The 23,425-nt window shown below is 53.6% G+C and overlaps 1 protein-coding gene across 2 annotated transcripts; it reads right to left on the bottom strand.

Moving 5' to 3' along the window:
• Positions 1-1,044: 1,044 nt before the first annotated feature.
• On the bottom strand, positions 1,045-22,108 carry ASS1 (argininosuccinate synthase 1). Of its 2 annotated transcripts, XM_042879229.1 has the most exons (15): positions 22,039-22,108; positions 20,148-20,275; positions 19,789-19,857; positions 19,389-19,577; positions 17,760-17,816; positions 17,348-17,422; positions 15,690-15,760; positions 15,176-15,206; positions 12,351-12,441; positions 10,653-10,737; positions 9,918-9,982; positions 6,605-6,736; positions 3,654-3,810; positions 1,719-1,784; positions 1,045-1,268 (listed from the first exon to the last, which is right to left on the bottom strand). In XM_042879229.1, exons 2-15 carry the CDS (start codon positions 20,253-20,255, stop codon positions 1,214-1,216), a joined length of 1,251 nt encoding a protein of 416 aa, XP_042735163.1. In that variant the 5' UTR covers positions 20,256-20,275; positions 22,039-22,108; the 3' UTR covers positions 1,045-1,213. The 2 variants fall into 2 exon arrangements, with proteins under 2 accessions (XP_042735163.1, XP_042735164.1); XM_042879230.1 differs by lacking the exon at positions 19,789-19,857.
• Between the last annotated feature and the right edge of the window lie 1,317 nt (positions 22,109-23,425).

Genomic DNA, 23,425 nt, shown 5'->3' on the forward strand with positions numbered 1-23,425 from the left:
GCCCTACCATTGAACAGAGCAGCATGATGCTCAGCACCACAGGGATGGGGAGATGCCGGGAGAAACTGCATAAGCACAGGGATGGGAAGGGCTGATGGTAATTAAAGTGGTACAGCACTCAAACGTGGACTTTGACTCACATCAGCCCTACATGGCCGTGCTCAGTGCAAAGGGCAAGTGGTTGGTAGGGTGTCCTCTACCCTGCAATCCCATGACTTCCAAGAGCCCATTCCCCCGCAGAGCTTGCACCAGGTCTGAACTGGCTTTCCAGTCCTGCCACGCTCTGCTTTCCCACCGCGCTGCCTTTCCCTCCCTGCTCTTACACCAAAAGCACTCAGGACAGGTCACAGTCCCATGTCCTCACCTTACAGCAGAGAGCAATGGGGACAGCATCTCCCAACACCCCATGGGTGTCAGACAGGCTCCACCAGCCCAGAAACCCATTCATCCCCCTCTCCTGTCAGCCCTCTGCTGCTTTCTTCTCCCAAGATGGTAGCTGCCAGTAATAGCAGGGAAAGTAACATCCAAGCTGGGAAAATAACATGTTATTTTCCCAGCGGTGATGTCAGAGCTTGTCATGCTCGCCAGCTCGGCAGCAGGGCACGCCTGGACGTCCCCATGTGGCCATCGAGGCTGGGGCTGCACAATGTCATCCCTTTGGATGGCAGAGGGCAGGGGACACTGACATTGGGTTCATCCCAGAGTCCATCCCCATCCTTGTAGCACAGCAGGTGGGATGGGAGCGTTTTGCTTTCTATCCCCACAGTGCAGCCTTGGCACCGTCGGTGCCCAGCTCCCAGTGCTGTCCTCAACCCCCTGCTGAAACCCTCGAGAGGTTTCCACCTCTAACCAAGCTTTAGAAGGTTCTCCCCGTTTCCCCTTCCCTGAACCTCATCTCCGTGTGCCAAAATGAAGGCAAAAGAGAAATAACCAAATCTTCCCAACCACGCGGGGTCGGGGCTGTCCCATCACACTGCCTATGGGACACCACGGCTCCCCATTCCCAATGGTGACATCGGCCAAGCAAGCATCCTTCAGCAGCTCTTAATCTATCACAGATTTATTTTCGTCCCCCTGTCCCACCAATTTCTTCCCCTGTAACAAAGGCATCACCTCCACGGGACGGAGTTCCAGTTACAAATTACTGCCACAATTAGCGGCAGCGCTTTGAGAAATTATGAAGGGGAGAGGGATGCCTGAGTGCCATTGATTGCTATTCATCCTGCTTTGTGCTGACCTTGCTCTGGAGACGATGATATTCCTTCAGCCTGGAAACCAGATTAAAAAAAAAAAAAAAAAAGAATAAATTAATTGTAAATTAACAGTAATAACACACATTTCCTTTCAATTAATTTAAGCAGAATGAGGGGGCGTGAGGAGCAGGCGTTTGTTAAGGCCTGTACAGTTTAATTATGGTTTTTTTTTTCTTTTTTTTTTCTTTTTTCCATGAGATAATGTAATTAATTTATCTCAGAGGGGTGGGGGGACACTGCGTGTTGGGGAGAACAAAGCAGTTAACAGGCAAGGGAAAAATTAAGAGCCCATTATGTAAATGCAGCATGTTTTACAGCATTTAAGTTGGGGGGGGGGGGGAGCATGAGAAACAAGTAAAATAAGGAGGAGGGATGCGCGGGAAGGCTGTAATTAGGGGAAGCTGTCAGTGGGAGGCAGGGGCTCAGGGCAGGGGATGGGGGGCACCAGGACCCCCCCGCACCGACCTCAGCGCGTTGATGTTGATGAAGCCGGTGGCATCAGCGGGCTCGTAGTCCCCCTGCACGTCCATGCTATGGGGAGAGAGGGTGTCACCGCCTTGGGGACACAGGGGACACTTCGTCCCAGTGCCCCACACGTCCCTCCAGGTGATGCCTGTCCCTCCAGGTGACGTCTGCCACGTGTCACCCTTGCACCTGGTAGGGATGCTCCATCCCAGCCCGGTCCCTGTCCCGCTGGTGCTGCAGTACCAGGCACACCCCCATCCCACTGACCCCACCTCTACTGCTTTCATCCCCCAAACTCATTTCCCAGAATCTGCAAACCTTAAAAAAAAAAACCAAAAAAAAAACAAGAAAAAGAGAAAAAAAAGAGAGAGAGGAAAAAAAAAAAGAGTTTACAATGATTTTACCTCCCCTGACGGGCTACAGAAAAACCTCTGTGCTTTTATTTTTGCTCATTCGAGTGGTTCTGACCTGCTCTATAATTACGTTACTTTCTACCTACTGTGCAGAGGCATTTCCACACAGCTCTGCCTCTCACAGCTTTCTCTCGGGTTCCTGTGACGCCGTCACTCAAAGGCTTTCAAACCAGCGATGTAGAAATCAAAAAGAAAAGGAAAATGGTTGGAGACGCAGGGAGAATAAGTGCCCCTGCTTTTCTCTCCTCTCTCTTTTCCCTCCGTCCCACCCCCCTCCATCCTCCTTTTTTTTTTTCCCCCCTCTTTTTTTCCTTTTTTTTTTCTTTTTTTTTTTACTTTATTCATTTAATCTCTCCAAGTGAGAGCGTGGAGCATAATGAAGGGTTGGGACGGATTATTAGGAGCTGTTGATTTTGAGGGGGAGGGAAGGGGGAAAAAAAAGCCAGAGAAGAGAAAGAGAGAAGATAATTTGACATTTACTCCGACTGATCTAAACTCATTCGGGTGTATTTATGGCTTATAAAGTGTTTAGAGAGATTGAAAGGGGTTGAGGGAGGGCTGGGGGGAGCGAGAAAGCGAGAGAGAAAACAACACGAAGGAAAGGGAAAAGCTGGAGGAAAAATAATATTGACTTCAAAACACAGCTCGTGCTTGGCTGGGAGGAAATTGTGCTGTACATCGTGGGTGGGTGGGGAGGTGGGTTGGGATGGGATGAGACAGGATGGGATGGAGTGAGGAGGGATGGGACAAGATGGGACAGACCAAGCTGGGATGGAATGAGACGGGAAGGGGTAAAATGAGATGGGATGATACAGGATGAGCTGGGATGGGATGGAATGGTACAGAATGAGCTGGGATGGGATGGAATGGTACAGGATGAGCTGGGATGGGATGGGATGGGATGGTACAGGATGAGCTGGGATGGGATGGTACAGGATGAGCTGGGATGGGATGGGATGGTACAGGATGAGCTCAGATGGGATGGTACAGGATGAGCTGGGATGGGATGGAATGGTACAGGATGAGGTCATATGGGATGGAATGGTACAGGATGAGCTGGGATGGGATGGAATGGTACAGGATGAGCTGGGATGGGATGGGATGGTACAGGATGAGCTGGGATGGGATGGTACAGGATGAGCTGGGATGGGATGGGATGGTACAGGATGAGCTCAGATGGGATGGTACAGGATGAGCTGGGATGGGATGGAATGGTACAGGATGAGCTGGGGTGGGATGGAATGGTACAGGATGAGCTGGGATGGGATGGTACAGGATGAGGTCAGATGGGATGGAATGGTACAGGATGAGCTGGGATGGGATGGTACAGGATGAGGTCAGATGGGATGGAATGGTACAGGATGAGCTGGGATGGGATGGAATGGTACAGGATGAGCTGAGATGCGATGAGACAGGGCAGGATAAGGCAAGATGAGATTGAATATGATGAAAGATGAGATTAAATGGAATGGGATGAGATTGGACAGAATGAGACAGGATGGGCCCCTCATTGCCCACTCACCTCACCAGCTCCTCATTGTACAGTGAGTGTGGGGACTCCCTGCCCAGGATGTAGACCTGGCCCTTGAAGACAGAGACACGCACAGTGCCTGCCACTGCCTGCTGTGAGCGTGCGATGCAGTGCTGCAGGAACTCACACTCAGGGCTGTACCAGAATCCTGTGGGCAGAGACACCATCAGAATGGGGTGGAGAGGCTGGGGAGCCAGGAGGACGTGGAGGGTGACCCCACTGAAGGCTGTTCTGTAAGGAAGCCATCGGGTAATTTTCAAAGGAAGGGATGCAGTCTTGGGGCTGGGAGAGGGAAACAAGGTGCCAGGATGGGATGGTTCAGTTCTGAGCAATGGGGATTTGTGCACATCCTTGAGAGGAGATGGGAATCCTCTGCTCACTGAAAGGCACTGTGGGCATTTTCCTCCTGGCTCTGCTGGACGCAGAACTTCTGCACGTGGAAATGAAAAGCTTTATTAAGTTATCATAAAACCTTCACTCAAAGCCCAGCATCCTGAGAGGGTTGGCTGGAGACAGACAGGTGGATGGATGGACAGGCAGACAGACGAACAGGTGGATGGACGGAACACATTCTACAGGATAAATGTGGGCTTGGAGGGACCCGTTTGCAGCCCCCAACATAGGCATGAGATGCTGTTCCCTGGGTCAGGCAGGAAGGGAACTGTCCTGTTGGGATGTGGTGCCCCAGGGGCAGCCCCAGCCCCACTCCCACGCTCCCTCCAGCTATCACTGCCCAGGGCTGACCCCAGGGCTTTATCATGCTGCCCATCGGAGCACGTACATCCCTACATCCCAGCAGGCTCAGCTTCCTCGACCATGTCTAGAGTAACAGGGCTCTGATTTCCTTTGTGGGTCCCAGCCCCCAGCACTGCATCACAGCCCCCAAAACGCAGCTTTGGGGAGCAGCCACCGGTATGGTTGGTGGCATTGCCATCAGTGAGGCCACAGCAGGCACTGAGAGGCCATGCCCTGTGCACATCTCCTGTTGCTGAGTGGGATAATTACCTGGGGAGGCCCCCAAGACCCGGAATAAAGCCTGGGAGATGGAGAGGGAGATAGAGCAGGGAAGAGAAAGAGCCCATTCATGGCCCTCAGGTCATCCCTGGGCTTTATCTCCCCATCTCCCTGCTGCTCTGCTCACACTGGTGCCCTCTCACCTTTCTTTTCCCAGCTGGGATTCAGGCTGAAGCCATTAAGGAAACGAACCTGAGCTTTTGTTGGCTGCCTCCACGCAAGACAGGATTGGGGCATTGTGCATCCTTTACTCTGGGATCTCCTTTTTGGGATATAACTGATGCTATGTGGACATGAATGCAACAGACACTTGGATGGTTCAGTGCTGAGCCCTCATCCCTGCATTCAGCACCCAGCATCTCACCAACGCATCAGCCTGAGCCCCACAGACCCATGGGGTAAACCCACCCTATGGCACAACCAAGGGGCTCAGGGATCTCTTTCATCTGTTCCAGCTGGGCAAATAAATCCCTCTTTTTAACAAACACACTACAGGTACAACTCTTCAAATGTCAAGGCTGACTTCAGGCTGTTGCGTCCCCGTGGCAGGGAAAAAAAAAAGCAACAAATAAATCTGAGACACATTAAAATAATAACCAGCCACTTAAATGCTGCTCTGACAACTCCAGGTGCGAGGAAGCACCCCCTCCCTCCTCGCCCCCCACTGCAAACTAATTCCCCCCTTGCAGCCATCCATCCCAGCAGCCCTCCCTGCCCTAATCCCCCCGACACCAACAATGGCATTTCCGCACCTGGCCCTACCTGCAGGACCCAGCGGCTTCAAAGCCAGTGCTGCACAAAGGGATCAATGGGGACGGGGGAAGATAACCTCTAATTGTCCTGAAACCAGGGGCTGGTGACAATAATGAGGTGTTGCAGGAAGGCCAGCTCTGAGGGCTGATGGGGCTGAGGCACCCGCTCCTATCCTGACATAGCCCTAAGGAGCCACCAGACACCCTCAGTGCGTGGGTGAGGGTCTGCTCTTCACTTTGGGTGGGAATGCACCCTGCAGCTCTGCGAGAGGTGGGAAGAGGGGAAACGAACCCACTGACACCTGAGCGGCCCTGTAGTCCTGTGGTTTCCCAACAGTGAGTGTTTATAAATAAATAAATAGCTGGAGGCTTCGACTGAAAATAAATAACCAACGTACAGGAAAACACAGCACTAAGTCTGCTATAAACAGCTACAGGCTGATGCAGCATCAGGGAGCAAATGGAAGCGGGCGCTGTGATTTGAGGGGAAGGTAATGGAGACTCCCACTGGTGCTCCTGGCTGTGCACAGCCGTGTCCTGCTGCAGCCCCAGAATGCAGGGGAAGCAGTAAATGGGCTCCAGAAAGGAGAAATGGGGATGGTGATGAAGGGATGGAGAATCAGTATTGTGACTGGGCAGGGTGGGACAAATCCCAACCCTGCAGGTGTTTCAGAACCGTGGAGATGAGGCACTGAAGGATGTGGTCAGTGGACATGATGGGAATAAGTTGGGCCTGGGGATTCTAGAGGTCTTTTCCAACCTGATTCTGATTCAGTGAAATCAACAGCATCGGTCTGGTATGTTTGCCAGGAGCGATCACTCATGGAAGGTGGCATCACCTCCCAGCACCCGCCATGGAGCCTATTTAACCCAAAAGCAAGTAGGGCGGGGAGGTAAGAATGCTCTCAAGATTACAGCACCTCAGATTTGGGTCAGAAGGAAACTCAAACACCATCCAAGATCACAGAACCACAGAACAGTGGGAGTTGGAAGGAAACACCATCCAGTTCCAACCCTTTCCACAGCCACGTCCATCCTTCGAACACTTCCAGGGATGGGGCACCACAACTTCCTTGGGCACAAGCAACACCCTGGGGCATGAGCACACCCACCTTTTCCCCACCATCCCCACCTGCACCTTGGCACCCTGTGGGCAGCAGCAGGGTCCACACGTACCATTGTACACCAGCTCGGAGAATTTCAAGCTGAGCCCCTGCTTGATTTTCCTTACTTCCCGGTCCATGGTGAAGGCCTCGATATCTAAATGCGCATGGTATAGGATTGTCCCCGCTGGGGTCTCATAGATACCTAGCCATTTTTCCAGGCAGGGGGAAAAGCAGAAAAAGAGAGAGAAACGAATGAGACCAAAACTGTCAGTAAATGACAAAAAATAATGACTTGGCTGACAGAAGGAGCTGTGGTCGAGCGCATTCAGTCCCAGCTTGCTGCAAAATGCATCTGTCATTATATTCATGCTGGGGCCGAGACAGTCCACTCCGCACCTTGCGGAGAAAATATCTAGATTCCCCTCTTTGAAGAGGCACTCTGACGAGGCTAAATGACAGGGTTTGGGAACCGATCCCCCCACAGATACGTGCCCAACGGTCTGCAGCTGAAAACCTGTAATTAAGTGAACGATGCAGGGCGCAGGAACAGGGCTGAAATCCCCTCCTCTCCTCGGCTGGCAGGCGAGCCCTGCACCAAAATGGGGCTACCTGGGGACCGAGAGCACAACCCCACTTGGGGCTGGAGAAAGCCCCCCCCCGGCTCCTTCCCCTCCACCCCTGGTTGTGTGAGGACTGGGGTTGGGATGGGACTGCTCCCTTTGTTCCATGGGTTTAAAGCGTGTTTAAAGACAATGTGGGATTTTGCTCCAGGTGCATGGAAAGTGATGGAAAAGGATGGGGTTATCCAGCAGTGGGCACGGCCAGCTCTGAGGTCACAGCATCGTCCCCACCCCACTGGGCACCCACACTATGGTGCAGCCCTGGGCAAATGGCACCTATGCTGTTTTGCTGGCATATCAAATAATTGAGGCTGTTTTCCTAAAAAAATAGAAATTCTGGATTTGGTCACAATAAAAGTTACAGGAATGCTGTCTCCCAATCCGTGTGCTGCAGAGAGCTGCAGTCAGCTGTGTCAGCAGGGGCTGCATCAGTGGGCATTTTGGAGCCTGCTCCTTGTCCCTGCAATGGGGCACACCTCGCTCAGTCTCCCCATTACCCAGGATCTTCAATGAAAGGACTGGAGGGGAAGAAACCCACACTTCATTCACCATCCCCCATCCCTACCAGGCACCTGCAAGCTCAATGCCCTCCAAGATGAGAGGCCCAACGGGACTTATCCCCAGATGCTCACTGAAGCCATCCCCATGAGCACAGCCCCACACCAGGGCTTCAAACCCCAACCACAAAGCCAAGCGCACTGCTGGCACCACGAACATCCCCTCTCCTTCCCCCTCCATCCCACTTGGGCTGACCCAAGGTTCAGTTTTATGCCTCAGCCCCCCACCTCCATATCCCTGCCCATCGCCCACCTCCCCGCTCGCCCCATCCGTGCAATGACAGCAGTGCAGAGTCTGCTGTGCCAGGCAGGGAGGTGACAGCTGAGCTCCTAGAGACACCTTCAGAGTGACACTCACAGCCTCTCCAAGTATCTATTTTCATCTCCCCGTGTTTACAGGAAAAGACAGAGGTGTCAGCGATGCAGGCTGCCGGAGCTGCAATCACCCCGCAATTACAACTGGGGAAGGGGGGGCAGCCACACAGACAGCTGCTGCTGCTTAAAATTTTCTAATTTGTAAGCTCGGCTGTCAGTCCTCCTCTGTGCTGTTGGCTTTGCTGTGCTGAGCATGGTTGGCACACGGTGCTGGTGGGACGGGACAGGTTGCAATGTTAGGACCACGCTCCTGCAGGATGGTATGCCCGAATTTCTACCCCTGGGCAAATCCTTGCAAATGAGAGCAGGCTTGAGCAGTGAGGGCATGGAAATGTGGGGAGAGAAAAGAGAAGCCCCCAGGAAATGTTGCTCAGCTTTTTAAGGCTCTCCTCCCTGCTATCTCACGCCTGATTTCATTTACTCCACTTAATTAAGCCTTCTCCGGAGACAGAAAGGTAATTAGGTAATGAGGATGGGACCAGGCACACGCGGCCCCATTCCAGCCAGTCCTGCTGGCCATTTGCACCCCATATCCCAGCTCACATAGTTCCAAGACCAACACAGCACACAGTGCACCCTCACTGCTTTGGCCTTAGCAGATCTCAGTGAGGAGACTGGCAAAAATCAGTGCCAATGCACTTTTCCCATCCTCAGCACTTGGGCTCAGGAGGTGAAGGAAAGGATAGAAGGCAGCATCAAAATGGGAAAAACTTATTTGCAGCCCCAGCTCTGTGTCTGTGCCTCAGTTTCCCTTAATGAGCAGGGTGAGGGGGTCACCAAGGGCTACTGTATCCTACTGGGTACCAAGGGTTCCCAGGAATTGTCCCTGTCCCTCTGTGCAGAGCTCTCATCCACCAATGCGCCAACGCGACAGCGATTGCTTGACAATGTCACTTGGCAGACAAACATGACAGATAAATGGGGTTTAGTGAAATTATTAAATGCTGCAAGGGTCACTAGAGCATGTCAGCAGCTCTTAAAAAAAAAAAGAAAAAAGAAAAAACCAATAACAACAAAGATTTTGACAAATTACTCAGCATCCAGCATGCTAATGCACACAGACGTGTGCGTGCGGTCTTGGTTTCTGGTTTTGTTTGCCCTTCTTTTGGTTTTAATTCAGTTCTACAGGTTGGCACCCCACGGTTTGGGGTCTGTCTCTTGCTGGTGCTGCACAGGCAGCAGAGCCTTATCAAAATATTTGCTCGTGCCCTACCACAGAGGGCAAGCATAAAGAAAGGGAGCCTCTAATTAGGCATTAATGAGATTTAAGACAAAAGAGCCTGGATGAGGAGAGTGAAATGGTTATGAATGGGAAATGATGACAAGCAGTCTCTGGCTCCTCAGTTCTGCACGGGGCAACTCGCTGCCTCCAGAGGTTTCTGATGGAACTGATCCTAATGGGGAATCGATGTGAACCACAGCCTCAGAAAGGTATACATAAATCAAGGATTGGCTTTAACCAGGACTGGTAGCTTTGTGGTTGCATCCTCCCAGGGAGCCAGCCCGTGGTGAGGAAAGGTTGGGGTTGGACTTGATGATCTTAGCGGTTTCTTCCAACCTTAATGATTTGACAATTCTATCATTTAATGATCTTTTCTCACTGGGGGCAGGTGTCACACTCAAAACCTGGGCTCTCTGGTGGCACTGGGGCTGGCACAAACCACAGCACAGGCAACTGCGAACCCAGTGAGACATCATCACAATGGCCAAATCCTGGTTAAAAGCTGAAGAGAACGGCACAAAACCCAAACACCTGACCCCCCCCTCCTCAGTCCCACCAGCACATTCTCCCTTTGTGGCTGCTTTTAGAGCCAGGCTGGCACCTGCTCACCTCTGGACTTCATCCCAACAAAGCGGTTCTCCACGATGTCGATGCGCCCCACACCATGCTTGCCCCTAAAGAGGAAATAGGTGGATGGGAGATGAGGGGCCAAACCCCAAATGATGGCATGAGTACCTCAGCACAGTGCTAGCATCAACAGTGCCCCCTCGGATTGGATGGGTAAAAGGCAGATAGCTATTCTCCTTTTCTCCTTCTCTTGGCTCTGCTCTCATGCTTCACTCGCCAACGGCAAAGCCCCATGGTGCTGGGCAAAGGGAGCAGCATGAGGGACAGCAAAGTGGGCAGCTGCTGTGTGATGGCTGAAGTCATCTTCAAACCACTTAATTAACATTTAAAAGGAGAACTACATGGAAAAGTTCATTCCTATTCAGCTCTGCAGGAATAAAAGGCAGAGGCATAGAGGTATAGAGGAGGGTGCCAGGGACTGGGTGGCTCTAGGTAGCATTGGTTGGCAGGAGCAGGCACACAAAGGGTGCTACCCTGGTTGCAGGGCAGCCCTTGACCCTTTGGGACACACAATAAATGCTGAAGGTGTAAATAGGAGAGCGTAGGAAGTGAAAGCATAAACACTTCCTGCTTGGTGCCAGCACTGGTGGCATGAGTGGCACAAACCTGGATCAACAAGGACTGTCCCATTGCTGCTTTGCCATCAGTGACGCCAACCCAACTCTATCCCAGCTGGGGAACACTGGGGGACACGGCAGGGGACCGCATGGCACTCACGCAATATCATTCAGGTACACGAAGAGCTCCAGGGCAGAGCGGTGGGTGACTCCATTCCTGGTGTTGGTGACCTTCACAGGGACACCTGCAGAGGAGAGTGGTGGGCAGGATGGAGTGGCAACGGGATCCCCTCCCGGCGTCATCCCGCGCGCGTTAAATAGATGTGACAGATATGAACTCTAAATAACTTCTTAAAAAGGCATATCCAAGCTGCTGCCGGGGGGAACGAGGGGAGGGGGAACCTCCTCAGGAGAAAAGCGAAATAAATAAATAAAAAGGCCATAAAAATGCCCCCCTTCCCCTTTTTTTCCCCCCGCTCTCTTTTTTTTAGGGCCTGTGAAATTGCAACCAGGCCCTTAACTAATTGAATTTCACGCTCAGCAATTGTCTTAGGGCGCAGCACCTTCTGTCCCACCAGCCCCGGCCGGGGGGGAGGGTGACAAATGAGCCACCCGCCAGCAGGGGGGGGAGACACGTCTGGAGCACGGTGATGTGCACACGTGTGTGCACGCACATGCACACGCACCCCATGGTGGGGTGCTCCATAGGAATTTACGGTTGCATTTTAACAGAAAATTTTGAAAACAGATGAAATATTTTATTTTTAGATGCTGGGTGGGAGGGAGGCAAGAGGGGTTTGGGGGGGGGGGCTGGCGGTGAGGCTGAATAGCAAAAGAGGCATTTTCTTTAGCAGTGTGAAATGAGCAATAAATGTATTAGGAAGCTGACAAGGGGGCTGCGGGGCCCACAAAGAAAAGCTGTGCGGAGTTGGAGGCTAATCTCCCCTCCATCTGCCCTCCTCATTACCATTGAACGCGCTATCAGTTGCCAATCAGCGCTCAATGACTCCCTTTCTAGTCTTTATTACGAGGCGCCCGCGAGAGCCGTGTCTACTGACGGGCTCTGTCAGCTTCTCCCAACCTAAACCCCCTATTTTCCAGGGGTTTATAAACTCAGTTGTAAATTGCTATTAAATGTAAGTTGCGGCAATAATGAACCTTAAGCTGCTACTCGCCAGGGCCCCCCCTCGGCGCCCTCCCCTCGCCCCGGCTCTTTCTATTCTCATCCTTCGCTGGGGCATTGGCCGGGGTCCGCGTGGCAGAGAGCCGACATTGTCGGGGCTGTTGTTGGTGAAAGCTGCTTAGCCTTTAAAATAGTTAATAATTAGATTAAAACTTCAAATAAATTAACTAGGGGTTGAATGGGGGCTCCGCCTCGCAGGGAGAGGATCAGGGGAATGGAGCCAGGCTCCCAGTGGTGGGGGCTTTGGGGAGGTGGTGGCCCCTCTTAACCATGGGGTGGCATGGGGACACCCATGGATGGCAGGAGTGGGAGCTCTGTATCTCCTCGTTAAGCGTGATGAGCATCAGCATCACCCGCGTGTCCCCAGGGGCCACCTGAGTACCATGGACAGCGACACCAGCACCCGCAGCTCCTCCATGCCTGGGGTCCCCCCTTGGCGTCAGTGGGGTCCCACTGCCACAGGACTGAGCACTGTGGGACAAGGAGCCACGGAGGACGTACCCAGACCACCCACACTAATGGAAGAAGCCCAGCATGCACCAAGGCGTGATGCTCCAAGCTGGGGTGTAGCCCATTTTCACCTTAGCGATGCTCCAGGCTACATTTTTCACGAAGAAGCAAGATTTGGTCCTAACGTATGCTCAGTGCCAAGGGGGACCTCTGGGGATGTCTTACCCTTTTCAAATTCGATCTCCAGTTCATCTGGGATGTCCGGAGAGGTGGTTGGGTCACAGGTCTTTGTATAGAGGTCAAGGGGGGCCCGATTCTGCAAAGGGGAAAGACAAGGGACAGTTGGTGTCATGGGCACAACCAGCATCACCAGCACCCCTGAAAGCTCAGCAGGTTGGCACCCATCCCTATCCCAAAGCAACGGGACATGGTGATCACGGCACAAAGCAGCGCCGGAGCTCAGGGGGCCCTGGGAACAAAAGGGACGAAGAAATCAGACAATTTTTCCCCTCAACTTGATCTCATCTTTTTCTTCGACGCCCCCACAGCTGGAGGTGGAATAGCTGCAGAGAAGCAAGTCAGGCAGGGAAAAGTGCGACTTTTTGCGGTCAGTGCAGAATAAGCTGGGCTGCGGCGGGGCCAGAACCCAGCTTATTCCGTGCGGACCGAGAAAACGAATGAGGAGGACTGACCCCAGCAGGTGCTCTAGTCGCATGGGCTCTTTCATGGTGTCCTCGAGGTTAATACACACAGGGGGAAAATAGAGGAACAAAGCAAAAACCCATTTCAGAGCACATCAACCTTTATGTATATTTTCCCCCAAGATTTATAGAAAAGAAGCATCCTATCTCCTTTAGAGCTGGGCCACTGGAGGCTGGGGTGATGGCAGTGAATTGAAGCACGTACCAGACGAGGGAGGAAGAAATAATAATAATAACAAGAAAAGCTTTCCGTCCTGGCAAGCAAAATGCATTGCAATTTAGCAAAGCTGAAACATCTCCCTCGTGGCTGCTGCCCCATCCAGGTTGGGACAGCATTGTCACTCATGCCGGTGATACTAAACTTGTGTTCCCCGTGTGACCACAGAGGGAACCCAGCAGTGCCCACGTGCAGCCCCTGAACTGGGAAGGGAGGGAAACTGAGGCACAGCACAACCCAGCACAACCCAGCCACCTGCCCACACCTCCAGCTGCGGCCTCCCCCATGTCCATCTCCTGCCACCTCACCACTGAGCAAAGAGGGCAAAGCAGAACCATAGAATATCCCGAGTTGGAAGGGACCCACGAGGATCATCGAGCCCAACTTCACAGACATGTGTCTCATTTTTGGGTGGTCCTGTGTAGAGGCTGTGTGGACTCAACAATCCTAATGGGCCCCTTCCAACTCAGGATATTCCATGAATATTTTTTGCCCTCTTCCCTTGTTTTACGCAGCGCATGCACGTTTCCCCTGTGCCCCCCAAGCACACAGATTACACGGGCTGCAGATTTCAATTTTACATCATCTGCCCTCTCCTAGCCCTGATCACACTTATTAACCAGACAGACCCGCTGGAGATGATGGAAAACTTGAAGTTCAAAAGGAAAGATGGGAACCGCGAGGGGGGGGGGAAGAAATGGAAAGTATTAAAAACTCTTTACTAAACATTGGAAGTCAAAGTTAGGTAGTTTCCAATTTTCTAAGCCAACTATGAAAACCCCTATTAGATAAAATAACTAAATAGAAATAAAAGTGACATTTGGCTTGCATTCCATCATTACGGTGCGAGTCTGTCCTCTTTTTATTCTCTCTCCTAAAAGCACAGTTCAAATGACAAATAGTTTGTTGCAGTGTATCAATGCCTCCTATTTATCCCTCCCTGCAGGGGGGCTAGTCCTGCAATGTCATCTTTAAAGGGGAGAGAGGAAAAAAAAAAAAAGAAAAAAAAAAAAAAAAGGAAGAGTGTGTGGAAAGAAGGGGGGGAAAGAAGCAAGAAAAACGGGGCAAGAAGAGAAGAAATTGGAAGCAAATGGTCCATGAAGTAAACCATGATGCAGAGCTATCGATGCCGCAAATGGTTTATTCATCCGGCTGATATTGTTGTGCCCGGGACTGAATGAACTCTTTCAGAGTGCCATATGAAGTTAAAGCAAGTAAATTTCTATCTTTCTCCGCATTAGCTGCCTCATTGCCCTTCAATCGGGCCTCACAGAGGCAGAAAATAGCTCAACCATCTGCTTTCAAATCCCTCGTTGGCAGTCTCTGGGCTTTGGGAGGGGACCCACCGTGCCTGGCACCCCAGCCACCCTCATCCTGGGCTGGGGAAGGGGACAGTGGTGACAGCACACGGCCACCTCCCAGTACCGAAGGATGGCAATGTGCCCATCACCAAAGGATGCTCAGGGAACATTTTCCACCCAGCATTCCAGACTGGGAGGGACATGGACTGGGCAGAACTAGGGGGTCTTGCTCAAAGATGCAGAGAGGTACTGATGCAGTAATGGGGAAGAAGTGGTGGGGGGCCAGGATGCCCTCTTCACGGTCCCCATCCTGTCATCTCTACACTGTAGGCATGTGTCCAACCTACCAGGGTTTGCTAAGCAGCAAATGGCTCCTATCCAGCAACAATTGGTGCTGATGGAGGGCTGAATGGCTGCTGAACATCCCAGCAGCTGGAGCATGTGCAGCACCAAGAGTCTGCAGCCCATGGGAATGTGGTGGTCCCATGGAGGAGGTCACTTTGAAGCTGTTGCTTCTTCCCAGAGAGAGAAGAGGAAGCAAAAGGGGCCATGGGGAGCAGCCAGAACTCCTCTATCCACTTGGGGAAGCCACCAGCACCTCATCAAGTGTAATTGCTCCCTTACTGCTGCCCCGTGACATTTTCCCTTCCCGTGTCACCCTGAAACAGGCTCGTCCCTACTGACACCAATGGCAATTAGCGTGCTGCAGGAGGCGGAGGGGCTGGGCAGGGCTTCCCCTCCACACACGGCCCGCCGTGAAATTTCCAATTAGGCTGCAAACACACGAGACGCCCTCAGCCCTGTAGCTGCCACCCGGCCGTGATCGATTACCTTGGGGTTCTCCAGGATCCCGGCTTCATAACTGCAACAGGCAGGGAAGGAGGGAGAGAGAGAATAGATAGACATCACTGCACTGTAGGTCCATGGAACTTTGGGACCAGCTCAGACCATTGCCACCACCCACGGCACGGCCATCCCATAGCAATGGGGGTAAAGGCGTGTTATGGTTCTCCAGGAGACTCAGCAGTAACCTTGCTAGGGAACCCGGGGCTTGCAAGGACCCAAGAGACAAACGGTGCTACGTGGGATGTGGGCAACTACACAGCTTTAGAAAGGTGGAGATTCTGGGGCCAGCCTCATTCAGCTCATCACAGGACAGTCCAGAAGGACGGAAGCAGATGAACTTTGGGGTCTGTGCCAACCCAAGCCGTTCTATGATGGGGATCAGGCTCTTTGCTACAGAAGCGTGAAGGATTGTGCTGGCCAAGTGTCATGCCCCACCATGCAGCAGGGGCATCATGACACCATGCTCTGGGTCCCTGCCCCACCAGGGCTGTCTGCTCACCTGATGTGCATGAGGTTCTCATCCATGCTCCAGGGCGCCTTGGGTGTCACAGGCACTGGGATGCCGTGTTTCTGCAGAGAGGAGGGGAGAAGTGCTGAGCAAGTCCACAAGGATAGCCAGCCTCCAGCACAGCCTCCGTGGGACTCAGCCCCATAAACACAAAGGCACAACCCCATGGGCACCAGCAGCACAGACAGCTGTGCCTCCAACCCTGCATTCCATCAGCTCCCCCTTGGGGCAACCAGGGCATCATTTAACCCAGGTGACAGAGACGTTAGAATGGATGTTGAACATCTTTTTCCAGGCCGGGTTGGCTTGTTCCCCAGCTAGGATCCTCTGACATGGGAGATAACATGGAGACGTGTGGCCCACAGTTCTTAACCCATTAGCTGAACTCACTGGGCAGCTCCACTGCCCCAACCTGCTCCTACCTACAGAGCAGGCAGCACATTTGCACTTCAAATGGACCTCAGCCACAAGCTCTGACTTGCAGAGAAGGTGAAGCACAGCTCACTGGATGCAAGGGCGGAATGATGCCTCTCCTGCCCCTTCCCTCGGGGCAGCACATCTCCCAGCCTCCACCCTTTGCCATACACAGAGCACAAGGGCTGGGTTGCAGACCTCAGCCCCACCAGGGCCCTCGTTCCCATCACAGAGCCCTCCTGGATCCTGACAGAAGACATTTCATCGTCATTAATTCACGCTGAGCAATTACTGTGTTGCCCTGAGCACATCCAGGCACGGAGGACCTGCCCACATCTCCTGAGCACGAAGAAGGAAAACTCCCTTTTCTTTAGAGTGCTGAGCACAGCCATAGGCCAAGAAGTACTGCAAACCCTCAACCCCAACCTCTTCTCTCTGAGCAGGGCCCCAACCCATTTCACTTTCCATTTCCCCACCCCCCACTCTTTCCAAACGAAGAAAAAAAAAACAACACAAAACACAAAGATTAAAAAGAAAACCACAACAAAACCCAAACCCAAAACACATGTTCCATTTTCCCTATAATAAAAACGCCGTGCTCTTAATAACTCCCCTATTTGACAATTTGTTTGGCAACATATGGAAAGCTCTCGTAAACTCGCCCCTTCATAATACACCAACAGATGGCAAACACAGTCCTCTACGCGCAGCCCCGATGTGCTGCTCTGAGCTCCCGTGGCCCCACACCTCACCGTCCCCGTGCTGCCAGGCAGCCTGGATGGCAGCTATTTAAAAACTGAAGCAATTTTCTGGTGTATGCACAGAGCTGCCTTTTCCCTTTTGATTGATTGAGCCGAGTTGTCAAGCATTTCCGTGCAGTCGCTAAAAAAGAAAGGTACCCTGGTGGGCACGTAAAAACCTGATGCAAAACTTCTAATGTGTTTTATTGCAACTTGTACTTCAAAAAGGAAGGGACAACAAAGAGGAGTGTGTTTGCTTTGTCTGTTACACAAGTCGTTGAGCTGGGACCCGTTTACTTGGGAAAATGGGTTACAAACAGCAACTAGGTAATTATGAGAAAAAAAGAGAGAAATATATATATATATAGGAGAAAAAAAAAAACAACAACACCCCAGGAGAACTCAGTGGGGTGCTGCAGCATTGCTGTGTGGGTCTCATTGCCATTGCCCACATGGTGTGGTGAGCATCCCACATCAGCATCCCATTGCTCCTACCTGGGCATACTCCATCAGCTCACGGCGCCCAGGGAAGCGCTGGTAGAACTCAGGCATCCTCCACGGTGCGATGACCTGGAGGCAAGCAGAAGCATGAGGCTCGCTGCCCTCTGCCCCCTGAACCCCTCCCCAGTTGAAATTCAATCTCTCCTTGCGATGGTGGAGTAACCCAAAACCCTGACCCTCGCAAGGTGCTGGATGCCAGGGGGAAGCAGGCAGCATTGATCATCCAGCAGCTGCCACTGCGCTGTTTGCTCAGCGGCTTCGTGGTGTTTGGGGGAAAAACAGATCAATTAAGGATCATTACGGCCCCCCCTTAAATACCAAAACGCAGCTCGGTGCAGCTGGCAGCTTGTTAAGGAGAGCTGTGTCTGTGTTAAAGCAGAATTCCCCAGGTGGGCTGGGTTCTTACCTTGATGCTGGGGCACAGCGCATAGCAGCTGAGCTCGAAGCGCACCTGGTCGTTACCCTGAAACACACAGGGAGACATTGAGGGGCTGCCTTGGGGCAAGTGCCCCCACCCCAGCAACCCATAAGAGCCACATCCTTCAGTCCCTTCAGGGTGGGGGATGGCTTTGGAGCTTTATCCCTGGCACGGCACACATGCAGTGGTGCACACGGACACAGCCACGCACACGTGTGTGCATGCAGCCCCCAGGATGATGCCGTGTGCGGTGTTGGAGAGCCCAGACACATCCCTGCTCTGGGAACAGGAGCAAAATGCAGCAGAGAGCAAGGGGGATGTGTTTTGGGTGCAAACCATCCCAACAATAGGCACTGAGGTCACCGAGAGCAGCACTCCTCAGGGCTGAGAGCCCCAAAAACCCAACATGCGGATGGACCTGGTGATCCTTAAAGGCATTTTCCAGCCTATGTGATCCTATGAAGCCCTGATCTGAGTATTTATTTCTTCATGAAGGGAGAGAGGAGAGGAAGACCACCACCCAGGATGCTCTGAACCTCTCTCTATCTTAATTGGCCCGTGCTGGTGGGGCACAGCTAATGAGGGCAGGTAGGTGGAAGGGGTGTCCTCCAAGGGAACAGGGCTCACCAAATCCATTTTCCCCCAGCACCAAGGGGGCGTGAGGATCCCCTCCTTCCTCTTGTCCCCAGCCTGAAGGATACATTTACAACCAGGCTGTGAGATCCCCCAGGACTATTACACACGAGCAGAGCTGACAGAGCACTCATTCCCCTTACAGGCCCAAAACACCTCCATCTGCTCCTGCAGCGGGGACACCGCAGATGGCACGCATTGCGGACGCTGCAGGGCCATGCAGGGTCAGGTTACCCACAGTGCTGCCTGTGCCTTAATGGCTCGAGGAGGTGGGGGTCTGGGGAGCAGCTGAGGATCCCCAGGGTGGCACTGATGCCAGTGATGCCCAGGGATGAAGAGAAATACGCAGTGCCCAGGGCACACTCAAGGAGACACTGCTGGGTGAATCAGGAGAAGGATCCAGGGGCAGGAACAGGAGGCACTGTGGCAATGGAGCTGTCTTAGCAGGCGTGCCCTTCTGTCTTCAATCTCTAAGTGTGAAGATCTTCCTTCCAGCAGGACTCTTCCACCAGGGACCTCAAACCCAACCTGCCTCACACCAGGTTGTGGGCTGCATGGGAGGATGGGAGGAGGAGGCCTGGATGCACACACAGCACCCTGTAGAGCAGCACCCTGCAGAGCAGTGCTGGCACCTGGTGATGGGGTCACCCCGAGCCTCCCACCCCTGGAGGAGATCACAGAAGATCCCAAGATGGAAGGGATCCATAAGGATCATCGAGTCCAACTCCTGCCTCCACAGGCAGTACGACAGCCGTGCCCCATGGCTTTGTCCTTTTCTGGGACATCGCGGCGTAAGTCCTGCGTCCTTCTTGGCCGAGAATAAAGCAGGAGGGCAGAGCGGCCGCAGAGCATCCTCCCCGAGCATCCTTCCCACGGTCTCTGGCTGCCTCTAGCGGCAAAACCGGAGCTCTGCAATCCCACCAGCACTCACCAAACGCCTCACCGCGCAAGCACGAGCAGCCAAGCCCCCCCCCAGCCCCTCACCTTGCCCGTGGCCCCGTGGGCGATGTACCGGGCTCCCTGCTCCTTGGCGACCTGCACCAGACGGCGGGCGATGCAGGGCCGGGCTAACGCAGTGCCCAGCAGGTAGCGGTCCTCATACAGTGCATTAGCCTGCACTGCTGGCCAGATGAACTCCTCCACAAACTCCCTGCAGACATCCTGGATGTACACCTGAGGGGATGGAAGAAGCACTGGGATGGAGGGCAGCTGAAGATGCAACCAGCTCTTATGGGAGCTGTGCCACAGACTGTGCCTATGCTAACCTACGGGGATGGCAAGGTGAGGGGATGCTTATTCTCCCCTTTCCTAAATGCTGCCAAAAGATTTAGGTGCCAGTCCCCTGGGAAAGGGACTGGGGAATTCTCAGAACTCCTCATGGTACCTTTTCAGCCCCTAGTGCCAGTGCTTTCTTTCGGGCTGCATCAAAGTCTTCCTTCTGCCCAATGTTGGCCTAGAAAAGTGAGAAAAGCTCGGTTGGATGCTTGCACGAAACCAAGGGCATGTCTGGTCTGCATGGACTGGGCTGGGCTTGGGGCCATCCAGGATGAGCAGGAGGAATTCCCTCCATCTGAGCTGGCATTTTGGGGCCGCACTGCCCTCTGCCAGCCCCTTGGCTCTGCCCCATTAACAGTCATTAGCCAGCAAGGACAAGCAGTGCTGCACACAGACAGGGTGACGTTCACCAGCACTCCAAGCACCCTGCACATCCCCACACCCATCCCCAGCAGCCCCCAGGCTCACCAGGAAGGCGATGACAGCGTAGCCCTGCTCCTTCAGCCACACCAGAATGCAGGAGGTGTCCAGGCCCCCACTGTAGGCCAGGACCACGGTGTCTCTGGCTTCAGCCATCTGTGCACTCCCTGAGCACCCTGCAAAGCGTGGGGCTGAGCTCAGCATAATGCAGGCACTGTGCTTGGGCACGACCTGGCACATCCCAGCCCCACTGGGCACGAGAGCAGCACCCCCAGCCACAGCCCAAAGTCTAATTAATAGTTAGTGGGCGTTTGTCCTAATTACGCAGGAAACCTCTGCATGGGGATTCAGTGCTCCTCAGCCTTTGGCTGAGAGCGTGGAGGACTTCAGCCAGCAACGGGGTGACAAAGCTCTGAGCTTGCGGGGCTCTGCAGGGGGCATTTGGGAACCACAGGGGCATGCTGGCTGTGGGAAGGGGCTCAGGGCTGTCTTCAAGCCAGGTCGTGGATCCAGGGCCCCACAGAGGTGATATCAGCCAATCTTTGGCCAGAGACAGCAGACACAGAGCCAGCCAAATCCCACCCTGAACAACCTCCTTGCTCTCGCCAAGTCAGCACAATCCTGCTCCTGCAAGCAGAGAACTCTCCCTGCCTGGCTCCCCAAGTGGCCTACACGTTTTGCAGCAGGATGCACTTCCCCACATTGCACCCCATGGAACATCACTCAGTCCCAGCATCTCACCCTGCTGCAGGGTCTGGCTCTGCTGAAGCACAGAGGGTCTGACAGCCCCAGCTCCACCACTCAGCTCCCTCACCCCGCTATGCAGGCAGCAGCCAGTCTTGTGCAAGCAGCATTTCCGTAACCCCCGGCGTCTGGGTGTGCACAGAGCTGGGTGTGCGCCCAGCACACTGGGCTCAGCCTTTCCTTTCCTCTCAATGGAGCATTTACAGGAAAGGCAACTTGTACTTCCCAAAAGGGACCAGACCCAACGCAATCCTGCATCTGCACGGTCTCTGCACCCCAAACCACTTCTCTCTGCAGCATTCAGCATCGCTGCTCTGCCCCGACTGCTGAGAATGGGCACACTTGGGTCGTGAGCAGCAGTGGATGGAGTAAACACCTCTGCATTTTCCTACTCAAACACTTTGCTTTGCCCGCGGGGGGGGGGGGGGGGGTTGGGAATCTGCCTTTTGTTTGCCCTGAGAACACATCCCAAAGCCCAGGGCCACCAGCTCCACACGCAGCGCTTGTGCTCAGCCTCTCTGTCAGGAAGGGAGAGCCTCAAAGTTTCAGCCTTATGTGACAGAAAACCAAAGCAAACAAAGCTCAGCGAAGGGGAACATCTTGGGACTTTCTCAACCTTTCTCATTACACTGCAGCAATTTCCTTGTGACTTCAGTTACACTTTGTACCGGAGAGACTGTTTTCTCTGCCCTGCAGGGACACCAAGATTTTGCTTTTAAACCAAGAGAAATAAAAGTTGGGTGGAGTGATGGTGCCTGAACAGAAAGCTGAAACCTTTGGCAAGGAGGGGAGCTGCCCTCCCCAGGCAGTCTGGCAGAGCACCCTGAGACAGCAGGGTAAGCTTGGCGTGCGAGCATAGGGGCCCCATCCTGCCCCCAGCATCCCCAAACAGAGCAGGGAGGGTGATGGGATGGTGCCAGCTGAGGTCCCAGCTCCAGTCCATGTGGGCAGCCAAGCTGGGACACTGTCAGGTGGGTGGCAAATGCCCAAAAACTGAGTGAGAAGTGGTTTGGTGCAGCACAAGTAATGGGAAGGGGCTGCAACCCCCCATCCTACTGCTCTGAGCCCATCCCACACACCCACGGTGGGGCAGAGCTGGCATGGATGGAGAGGGGTCAGCCAGGAGCAGGGGCAGATCCCTACAGAAAAGGGCCCCTTTTCTCCCTCACTCTCCCCTCACTTTGCCCACACTCACCTGCTCCTTAGGACCGCAGAAACCAGCTGCCTTCAGTGCTCCAGCCCAGAGTCCAGCATCCTCCTCCTCCTCTTCCTCCTCCCTTATAGCCAGGCGGGGGCAGGCGGAGCTGCCAAAGGACTGTCCCCTCCGTAGGCACCGTTCCCAGTGGAGCCCTGCCCTCTAGGTGCCTGAGGGTACACAGAGCATAGAAGTGCAGCTCACACCCCAGCTAAGACGGGGGCTTTGCCCCGTGCTGCCACTTGTGTCCCCCACTTTGCAGCCATACAGCTGCAGTGTTTCACCCCCCAAAGCCCATCAGGTGGGAAAATGAGGGGCAGAGGGCAGCTGCCCCATAGCTGCCTGACTTCCTGCCCAGTCCAACTCTGCAGGGGAAGGAAGAATTTCTTTGAAAGCCCTGGAAATGGAGAGCTGCAGCTCTGGGGGAAGTTGGTGCAAAGGGAGGGGGGGCAGAGCTGTGCATGGGGTAACACCATGCTCTCCCTGTGCATTCACTCAGATCAGCAGCAGGCCTTCCAGAATGGGAAACCAGTCATCCATAGGGAGTTCTCCTTTAGGGGCACCTCATTGAGAGCACAGCACAAGCAATGGGCTTTGGCAGCTGCAACCTCACCCCAGCGCTGTGCCATCACCAAACGTGGGATCAAATGGGTTGTGGTCACTCCAACCAGTGCAGTGGGGTGGGACAGAAATGACTTTTGGGCAACAGCCTCTGATTGCAGCACATGTGCAAAGATCTGATCCCAGCTCCACCTACTGAGGGACCCAGCACAGGGCCAGGGCTGGACATTGCCCTGCACCACTGCCACGTGCAGGCACTGCCACTTGGGCAGCCCAAGGCCAGGGAGGAAGGATGGCTGGAGGAGCTGCTTTCTTCACAGGGAAACCTTTAGTCAGAACCAAACCATAAACAACTGCACAGGAACATAATGGATTTCGAGACACACTTTGCCTTCCCTACTTGCTCCCCAGCCCAGTAGGCTCCTGCTCCCCCCACCCCCCCGACCCACTATCTGTGGGCTGATCACAGCCAAGGCTGCCCTGAACTGCTTGGGGTGTTGCAACAAACCCAGGGTTTGCAAGAGGCTGGTGGGACACTGTGTACCCCAGCAGGATTTGTCACCCTCGGCCCTGCTGAGTCAGGAACTGACCCCAGGTGAAGGCACGGGGATAGGGGCAGCGAGTTACACACACTGAGGGGGATGGATTCCCAGCTGGGAATAGGGTGGTGCAAGCACAGCTCTCCCCAAACACCACATCCCCACTGCAACAAGAGAAGAGATGGGAGGTGGCGCAATCCCACAGAGCTGGTGCCAGCTTCACCCCCTGCAGTCTCATCAGGAGGGAAAGAATGAGATGGAAGTGATGATGATGCCCTGCAAACGCT

Source organism: Lagopus leucura, unplaced genomic scaffold, assembly GCF_019238085.1.
Source record: "Lagopus leucura isolate 7727_CA_CO unplaced genomic scaffold, USGS_WTPT01 Super-Scaffold_100022, whole genome shotgun sequence".
In the NCBI taxonomy this organism is placed as follows: Eukaryota; Metazoa; Chordata; class Aves; order Galliformes; family Phasianidae; genus Lagopus; species Lagopus leucura.